This window comes from Hoplias malabaricus, chromosome X2 (assembly GCF_029633855.1).
Source record: "Hoplias malabaricus isolate fHopMal1 chromosome X2, fHopMal1.hap1, whole genome shotgun sequence".
In the NCBI taxonomy this organism is placed as follows: domain Eukaryota; kingdom Metazoa; phylum Chordata; class Actinopteri; order Characiformes; family Erythrinidae; genus Hoplias; species Hoplias malabaricus.
Window position 1 is genome coordinate 42,018,757 of NC_089819.1, and position 10,121 is coordinate 42,028,877.

At 40.0% G+C, this 10,121-nt stretch overlaps 2 protein-coding genes across 2 annotated transcripts in view; one reads left to right on the top strand and one right to left on the bottom strand.

Moving 5' to 3' along the window:
• Positions 1-10,121, top strand: part of LOC136677398 (low choriolytic enzyme-like) — a 42,736-nt gene that overhangs the window by 3,721 nt on the left and 28,894 nt on the right. The gene's annotated exons all lie outside the window — the stretch shown is intronic.
• Positions 790-4,514, bottom strand: LOC136676864 (hatching enzyme 1.2-like). Its single transcript, XM_066654132.1, has 8 exons — positions 4,440-4,514; positions 4,287-4,317; positions 4,122-4,187; positions 3,606-3,758; positions 3,310-3,427; positions 2,756-2,934; positions 2,340-2,421; positions 790-2,259 (listed from the first exon to the last, which is right to left on the bottom strand). Exons 1-8 carry the CDS (start codon positions 4,509-4,511, stop codon positions 2,133-2,135), a joined length of 828 nt encoding a protein of 275 aa, XP_066510229.1. The 5' UTR covers positions 4,512-4,514; the 3' UTR covers positions 790-2,132.

Genomic DNA, 10,121 nt, shown 5'->3' on the forward strand with positions numbered 1-10,121 from the left:
TGGTGCAGCAGGTAGTGTCACAGTCCCACAGCTCCAGGGACCTGGAAATTGTGGGTTCGATTCCTGCTACTGTCTGTGAGGAGTTGGTGTGTTCTCCCTGTGTCTGTGTGGGTTTCCTCCGGGTGACTGTCTGTGACTACTTGGTGTGTTCTCCCTGTCTCTGCATGGGTTTCCTCCGGGTGCTCCGGTTTCCTCCCACAGTCTAAAAACACACGTTGGTAGGTGGATTGGTGACTCAAAATGTCCGTAGGTGTGAATGTGTGTGGCCCTGTGATGGACTGGCGCCCCCTCCAGGGTGTATTCCTGCCTTGCGCCCAATGATTCCGGATAGGCTTTGGACCCACCGCTACCCTGGACTGGATAAGCGGTTACAGATAATGAATGAATTAATTAATTCAGTCCTTTCTGGGGCAGCACGGTGGTAGTGACAATATCACATAGCTTCAGGGTCCTGGAGTTATGGATTTGAGCTCCACTTTGTAAGTTCTCCCCATGTCTGTGTGATTTTCTTCTGGGTGCTCCCGTTTCCTCCCAAAATCCAAAAACACATCTTGGTAGAAACCTTCCCAATATCAAGTCTTACCTACTTGATTATGTTGTGATTATGATAATTGGTACACTGTATAGGATCTTGAGAAATCTGTCTTGATTATGGTAATAGAAGGAGTATATTGCTGTATTGGGAAAATAGGGGAAAAAAGGATATGCATACACAGCTCTGTTTCATATAGCTTCCTTTCTTTCAGGAGATACATGATATATTTATAAATAATTATAAATAAAACACATGGAATAAAGGAAAATGCACAGCAAATGAACCAATTTAATTTAAAGCACAATTTAAGAGCAGAACAGTATTTGGAGCAGAACGTCAGACTAAGAAACTGGGAGCTTATTTAGATTCGTTACTATCTCACTGCAGTTTTCCTGATGGAGCGGACGTCATCAGCAGCAAATATACAAATGAATATGAGAACATAAAATCTGCAACTGAAAAATATAAGACTCCAAATATCAAAATATATAGGAAACTAAAATAAAATTAATAATTGGAGAGGAGCCAAGTGTATTTAGTTTGGTGCGCTGGTACAAGTATAATTTCTTTGTGCGGGAGAGTAATTTTAATTGGGATTTTAAACACTCGCAAGTGTACTTCTCCTCCTAAATGGTTTTACACTCTTGTGGTTTTTAACATGGATCTGATGCCATACCAAACAAGTGTCAATTAAACTCCACCAGCAGCAGAGGTGGGACAATTGAATCCTCAAGTATGATTCACTGTAATTAACTGTAGGGGATATTGCTCCAATGAGAACACTTGTTGTACTAACCACACACTCAACGGTCGGTTGTGACTTGATTTGCGGCTCGCTGCACAGGGAAAAATGCTAGCCATTTGCTAGCCAAAAGGTTTTAAACAGGAATTATGTTAACCACATGAAATGCAGGATACATAGAAACAACTAAATACAAGGCTGAATAAGCAGTTTTCTGTTTCACTTTAAATGTTGTGGTGCACCTTTCAAGGTGGAACAGGAGCCAAGTTAAGCTTTGTCTAAACACTCCCTTGACCTTCTCTCTGGTTCTAGTGTATAGTGTCATGTATAATGTCTTCACAACAGGAAGGAAACCCACACAGACACGGTGAACTACCCTCAACGTCTTAAGAGATAAATGAATTGCTTATACTTCTTGCTATTGTCTTTTATAATATATTGATTATATGTGATGAATTACTAAATTACTTATCACACTTGTGAACTATTTGCAGGATTATGAATGTCAGAGCAGGGCAGCCCATAAAGACATTTTTAATTAGCCCAACAAAACAGTTTCCATTAGCAATATTTATTTAGAACCTACAACCCCTTGTGTATATATATATCTAACTCACAGTATGTCTAGTAACTACTGTGAAAGATTTTATATATATATATATATATATAATCTATAATCTTTCACAGTAGTTACTCCAACTTGTATAGCATTCACAGAATAACATATCTGGAGGTTTATAATTAAAGTTGTTGAACTGTAGAAAATTTAATTGTCCTGTAGCTTCTCTCATAGACATAGAGAGAGGGGGGGGGGTTATCCTTGCGAGAGGATGAGTGCAGTAAAATGGAACTCAATTATCCACAGTACAGCCTGTTGATACGTAAGATGTCTGTGGGGCTCATCTGAGTGGCACGTCCAATAGCGACATTACTGTCTGGAATGGGAATGATGGTAGGCTCCCTGTTCCTTGAGAAAGCATACCTGCATCCACAAAAGAGAAACCCTGCTGATCAGCACCAAAACAATGAAGTAGTGAATGAGTGAACAACAGAAAACCTTACCTTCCATAGTGCATGACAGAGTTGTAGTCATATGGGGTGCCCAGATTTAGGGTTGCGATTTTCTGAAAGGCATACTCCAGTCCTAATAAATCACAAAAGAACAATGAAAGTGAGCCCTCTGCTTGAGATCACATTCTTCTCTTGGTCAGCCTGAAGGAGGTTTTTAAAAAGTGGTGTAGTAGGCATCAAACACTCCAACCCTCACAGAAATATTCCAACATATATCCTTCCCAAAACAAAGTGATACTACATCAAAGTAGACAACACTGTAAAAAATGAAACAGGGCTGCAGTTGATGAATGGCTTTTGAGGTTTGAATTGAAATAAAATGCATTTCTACAGTGTTTAATACCCTTACTTTCGGAGGATATATTTGGCCATATGTTGCATGTGGAAAAAATACCAGCTCCACTCACCAGGCATGATGTTTTGGAAGAGGATGCGGACATGACTATCTCTGTCACTGCGGCACTGCTCATGCTTGAAGCCCAGAGCATGGAGGAGCTCATGCTGGACAACACCATGATATACACAACCTTGACGATTCAGAGACACGACCTGTTCTCCACCTCTTCTGCCCACATACGAGTAGCACCTGCAGGTCAAATTACAGCAACACTTCCTAACTGCCATCTGTTACTCTACACTTATACAGGGAGGCAGACCCAGACACAGAATAAGTCTAGGCCCCCTTAAAGGAGCAATCTGTAGGATATTTACTGTACTTAGTCATAAAATGTCCAGGGTGTGTGATCATAGATTAAGGAAACAGTCAAAGCTTAAACACTGCTGCCTCCCACAGCATTACTAAAGCAGTATGTTGTCCTTGAGAAGTGGCCAGTCCAGTGCAGAGCTCCAATGATCTCGCCCTCAGAGGTCCTGCCTGTCATCATGCCCTCTGTCCAATCATTTTACAGCTTCATGTCTGCTAAATTCTGGTTGTAAGTATTAAAAGACACTGGAGCTGTACCCTGAACGAGACTGAATGTGAATGTAGTCTTCCTCTCTGCGGCGAGGTGTGAACCGGATACAGGTGGATGTCTGAAAGGACCTCAGAGCACTCTCAATAATGACGATTTCCCGGGATGCTAGCAGAGAGATACAAAACATTTTTATAGTGCATGAGTATGCTGTAGCAAACAACAACAACACTCATTTTGAACCTGAACTGTGTTTTGTAGACCTAACTTAGATGCATTACGGAAAAAATGTCCATTATTGATTTGATTCTCTTGAGGCTACATCATCTCAGAAAATGTCACTCACAGTACTGGTTAGAAATGACGTAAGGCACATAGACCTTGCTGTCACTGCTTCTGGGCCACTTGCACCCACGTGCTGTACAGGGGTCTGCATTCTGAAAGCCAGGGTTCATGGCAATGTCACCAAACATAATCTTGGGTTCATCCAGTGACTGTCCTGGGCAATGAAATAAAATATATACAAATTGGTTTGCTGTGCTTTTTTCTGGAGGTTATACTCATTCAATCTGCGGTGATCACTGAATTACACTTAATGTCCAGAGATTTGCAGCCATCACCTCTTATAAATAATTTGCAACATATTTACATGCATTTATGGCTGGTGCAGGCATTCAGCTGTGCACAATAGCTTGTAAAATATATATATATTCATGTGGAGGTTTTGCATCGTCTAAATACAGAAGTAAAAGGAATGTTAATTAGCTAAGTAAAAAGGGTAGGCACAGTAAGCTAATGCTTCAGCCTATACCTTTTGCAATTGTTTAAAAATAACAACAACAATAACTTCTCAGGGGCTTACCAGCTTTCCTGTTGGCTCTTTCAATTAGCGATGATACAGTGAAGTAATCCTTCTCAATGCTGTTGTCTGAATAAATCATGAATTTTATGGTTATTTACATCTGTTTACATTTTAAGTTTAATATTATACACAAAACTAAGACATTCTGCCATAGGAATATCTCACCTGTCTCATTGTAGCTCTTCCTAAGGAATTCCTGGTTTAAAACAAGTATTAAAAACACTGTAGTTGTTAGACTTCTATTATTTATATAGTTACAGACGTCTAATAACCTTTGTTCATGAGGGTGATGAATTTAAAATGACTGTGTGAGCTCACCTCAGTGTAGCGACCCTGAGCTGGATTGATGACCAGCTGCAGCAGCAGTATGAATGTCAGAGTCAGATGCATGATGGAAGTCTGCAGAGATACAGAGAAGTCTTAGACAGAGCTTCAGTTTAAATAATGAGTTGGGGCTAACAACTTCCCTCAAACAAGTGGTTACTCAAGGATTGTGGCAAATTACAAAGTAAAAAAACGGCCAAACCAAAATAACCTTAAGCAAGGCTCTTTCTAAATTCATGATGTGTTGCTAAAGAAAAAAAAATCAACCAGATCTACTTCTTTCTAAATAAGGTAACATATGAGTTTTGGATTTTAATTTCAAAGAATTTAAAAAATAATATGGATTTTAATGAGAAAAGTCCTACAAGTACTAAACAATATAATACATATTCATGATTTTTAAAATGAAAATATTAAACAACTTCTGTAGCAAAAATTAAATAACAAACTGACTGCTTCAAACTTTTTTTTTTCTTGTGTCTCCAGGGGCTCCCCTGATGTAATTCTTTTTTTTTTACAGCACTAAACTTAAATCAATTGGGAGGGGTGAGGGAATTCCTACCATCCCCCGAAAGTTATATAGTGCGGAACTAAGCCCAGATTGGTAATGACAGCATCTCTATTCTCCACATTACAGGTAAAAATATTGCATAAATATAGCTGTTATCTCAGGGTAAAATTACTCTGACCTGGTGGTGGTGTGTTAGTGTGTATTGCGCTGGTGTGAGAGGATTTTGTAGATAGTTTGCAAAATATGGTACAGAGTAAGATGTTAAGATGTGATCTATTATTGCTACAATAAACAACTCAAATACTAGCCATATTCATCTGCAATGGGTTCCACATAAATCACAGAGAGAGCACTCACTGTTGGCTCCAACATCACTAACTACAGCAGCTTTCCTAGGGGTCTGCCATTCAAGTATTCAAACCTGCTCAGCTAGTTTTGTTCTTATTCACCTGGCTTCTTTTTGAAAATGTTAGTAATGCCAGTAATGGACAGCATGTTCCTGTGTTGTTGCCCTGTGAAGAACTGGCACCCCCTCCAGGGTGTGTTCCCTCCTTGCGCTCAATGATTCCAAGTAGACTCTGGACCCACCGCGACTCTGAACTGGATACAGGTACAGTTACAGATAATGAATGAATGAATGTTCCTGTGTTATAAGTTAACAACCACACTTGTCTGTAAGAGCAGCACACTGAGCAGGGAAAAGAGAAAAGCTGTAAGAAGGTTTTAAAAAAGATTTAACCACATGATATATTGCGGTACACAGAAACACATAAGAACAAGGCTGAATAAGCAGTTTTCAGTTGCACATTAAATGCTGTGGGGCACCTTTCATGATGGAACAAACTTCTTAAATTTTTGTCTAAACACTGTATTGACCTGTTGTCTGTTTCTAGTGTATTGTGCCTTATATTAAATTCATGGCCAAAAACCAGTGTTGGATAAATCATATCATAGGGTGAAATAAAATAAAATTCAAACACGAAGTCCCTAATAAAGTCTAGCTGCAGACATGCACTTCCTGCCAGATGCGCTCTCTGCCACTGTGTCATCACATGCACAGGTACTGTCTGCCATAATGACAGAAACAGCACAGTGGAACGTTTCTGTTTGGCTTAATGATTCGAATGATCTTAAAATGTTGTCATTTTTATTAAGTTCTATATATGATTACCATATCATTATAATACCATACCATATCAGCAGTGTAGTGATTTCTGGTGCTATATTTGATGACAACTAAAGAAATACCATTGAATTTGTTTCATGCAGCGGAGCAGTATCTTGTTGTTTCTGCTAATAAAACAGAACCAGTAACCTAATCTTTATGGTAGTTTTTTTAAAGGTTCCATTATCACTAATGTGTTCAATTATTTCAGTATAGTGTAATATAGGATGAATTTAGTAGACATGCATACTTTGTAGTGTGTAGCCTACTCCCTCTCTCACTGTAGGTTTGAACATGTTCTGGTCATGTGTTCCTTTGTATCTTTACAATACACAGCTCTTAGGAATAAAGCAGTTTTGTTTTGTTAAACTTGCATCTTTTCTTGAGCTTATACACTCGACAATCAGTATGACTAAGCTAACATACATTCAGTGTCGGTCTAATAGCCCATGGTTTTTCTTTGCTCATGAGATGACCGTGTATACTCCTGGTAGTTGTAATTTTCTAAATCCCTGTGTCATTACTGACTGTCATACAGGACAAAGTTTTTATTCTGTGCAATTTTCATATCCTAGTACCAAAGTGTGGGGTCAGTCAAATGTTTTAATTTATTAATAATAATAATAATAATAAATGGAATTTTTAAAGCGCTTTTCAGTAACCCAAAGACGCTGTTACAATCAGATGAACACATAAACACAATCACATCCATAACACTACATAACATACAATGATACAAAACAGGAACAAGGGTAAAAACAAACAAGGGCTAATCAGAAACAGAGGGATTAAATGCAGCCGCAAACAGGTGCGTTTTAAGTTTGGATTTAAATAGTGATAGAGATGTTGACTGTTGAATTTCTGGAGGAAGGGAGTTCCAGAGGCGGGGGGCATCTCTGGAGAAGGCTCGATCTCCAAGACTACGCAGCTTAGAAGGGGGGATGGTGAGTAAACCAGCTGAGGAAGATCTGAGAATGTGATTAGGTGTGTATGGTTGAAGAAGGTCCGATAAGTAAGAGGGAGCTTGGTTATTGAGAGCTTTGTAGGTGAGAAGGAGGATTTTGAACTGAATACGATATTTAACAGGAAGCCAGTGGAGGTTGTGGAGAACTGGGGTGATGTGGTGGTGGGACCGGGTGTGGGTGAGGAGACGGGCAGCAGAGTTCTGGACCATTTGGAGTTTATGTAGTAGTGAGGAGCTAATGCCAGAAAGAAGAGAGTTACAATAGTCAAGACGGCTGGAGATGAATGCATGGATGAGGCGTTCAGAGGCAGACTGGGAAAGAGAAGGACGGATTTTAACAATGTTGCGAAGGTGGAAGAATGAGGTTTTTATGACGGAACTAACATGGGAATGAAACGTGAGCGCAGAGTCAAGGGTGACACCAAGATTTCAGACCACAGTGGAGGGGGACAGGGTGACATCATCAATTGAGAGTGTGAGGGAGCCAGTTTTATTTAGGGTAGATTTGGAGCCAATGAGGATTAGGTCAGTTTTATTACTATTAAGCATCAGTGAATTTTGTGTCATCCAGTGCCTGATTTTTGAGAGACATAGTTCCAATTTGGAGAGTGGTGGGTTGTTGAAAGAATTGGTCTGAAGGTAAATCTGTGTGTCATCAGCGTAAGATTGAAATGACGGATAATATGGCCGAGGGGAAGTACATAGACAATAAACAGTAATGGGCCAAGGACAGAGCCTTGTGGGACCCCTTGTGAGATGGATGAAATGGTTGAACTATGTCCAGAAAGTGTGACAAATTGTTTTCGATCTGTTAGGTAAGATCTAAACCAGTCAAGGGCAGAACCAGTGACACCCAGCTCACGCAGTCTTGAGAGGAGGATGGCATGATTTACTGTGTCAAAGGCAGAACTTAAGTCAAGGAGGACCAGAATACTTAGAGCTCCCGTATCTGCAGCCACCAGCAGATCATTGATAACTTTGACCAAGGCAGTTTCGGTACTATGGTGAGGGCGAAAACCAGACTGAAATGAGTCGAGGAGGTTATTGGATTCTAGATATGTTGTCAGCTGGGTGGCTACGACACGCTCAAGGATTTTAGAAAAAAATAGAAGATTTGAAATCGGACGGAAATTATTTAGATTTGCTGGGTCAAGACCAAGTTTTTCTAAGGATAGGTGTAACTGCAGCTAATTTGTAAACTGAGGGGACATAGCCAGAAAACAGTGAATGGTTAATAATAGAGGTTAGATGAGGGACCAAAGCAGTCATGCAGGCTTTCGTTAGTGAGGTAGGGAGGGGATCAAGAGAGCAGGTGGTACTTTTAGAATGGGTAATGATATCACTGATAAGAGAAGGAGTAACCGGGCTGAAATCAGAAAAACAGGGCGTGGATATAGAACAGACTGAGGGCTGTGGAGACAGTGAGGAAGGAAAGGTGGATTTAGATGAGATAATCGTAAGAGAGTTATTAATATTGGAAATTTTATCCTCAAAGAAGTGTAAGAAGGAGTTACAGCGTTCAGAAGAGGGTGTCATGTTGCTGCCAGAGGCTTTGAAAAGTTTAGAGATTGTTGTAAATAGATTACGGGGGTTAGCATTAGGCCTATTAATAAGACCTGAGAGATACCTAGACTTGGTGGTGTGTAAGGAATCTCTGTATTTGCGCATGTGTTGCAGATAAGCATCAGCATGCACCATTAATTTGTTTTTTTTGTACAGCCTTTCAAGCTGACGTCCAGCTTGTTTCATAGCGCGCAGCTCAGTGGTGAACCAGGGAGCAGAAGTGGTGAAAGAGACCAATTTGGTTTTCGTAGGAGCAGAAGCACTGAGGGACGCGGAAAGAGCAGAGTTAAGCATTGTGGCATGTACCTCAGGAGAGGATGGAGCAGTGAGAACAATAAAGCTCATGTTGATGGACTGAGCGAAGGAACAGGGATCAACAGATTTAATATTACGGAAAGAGATAAGTCTTTTAACAGATTGGTGAGCTACATTCATAGGGACAGACAATAGAAGGAGCTTATGGTCAGAGAGTGGAAACAGGAGAGGATGAAGGTTGTGAACCAGGACAGAAGAAGAACAGACTAGGTCAAGTGTGTGACCTTTGTCATGAGTAGGAATATCTACATGTTGAGTGAAGGAAAAGCAGTCAAGGAGAGCTAAAAAATCAGTCACAAACTTGTTGTCAGGAGTGTTAACATGTATATTGAAGTCACCAAGTAGCAACAGTCGAGAAGAAGAAGAGTTAGCAAGAGTGAGTAGCTCAGATAGTTCAGAGAAAAAGGATGAATTAGATTTGGGGGGGCGATAGATGAGGAGTACAGTAATAGAGCCAGGTGTTTTGACGGCAAGATACTCAAAAGATGACGGTGATGAGAAAACAAGTTCAGTAAACCAAATCATTAAATCACAATAAAAACTGTAATCTGAAAAATAAAATCTGAAAAATTGTAATAACACGTTTTTATTAAAATTAAGAATAAAAATGAATGAATGCTACGACAGAGTTTTAGGGCCACAGCGTTGAAAAAAAAAAAAAAACAAGATTCCGAGATTAAAGTCAGAATTCATAGAAAATGATCCAGAGCGAGTAGAACTCCGACGCCCACGAGGCTCCATCACGTTACGGCTCGTACAAAAAGCTAAAGCCTTATGCATCTCAGTCAGGGGCTGCGTCATGTCGTGTGAATGCGTTTAATAAATAATTCATGCATAAGGCTTTAGTTTTTTGTACGAATCCGAGCCGTAATGCGATGGAGCCTCGTGGGCAGCGGAGTTCTACTCGCTCTGGATCCATCATTTTCGTGATCATTAATTGTATCATGTGAAACTAAATGACATGGGTTCGAGCAACGATTCAGGGTTTCTGCTCCATTATAAGCAGCGAATTATTCCGAGACTTTTTCTCAGAATTATTCCCAGTCTTTTCTTGGAATTCTGACTTTAATCTCGGAATCTTGTTTCTTTTTTTTTTAACGCTGTGGCCCTAAAACTCAGTCGTAGTATACAGCTAAAACCTCACTAAAATGTAACTTC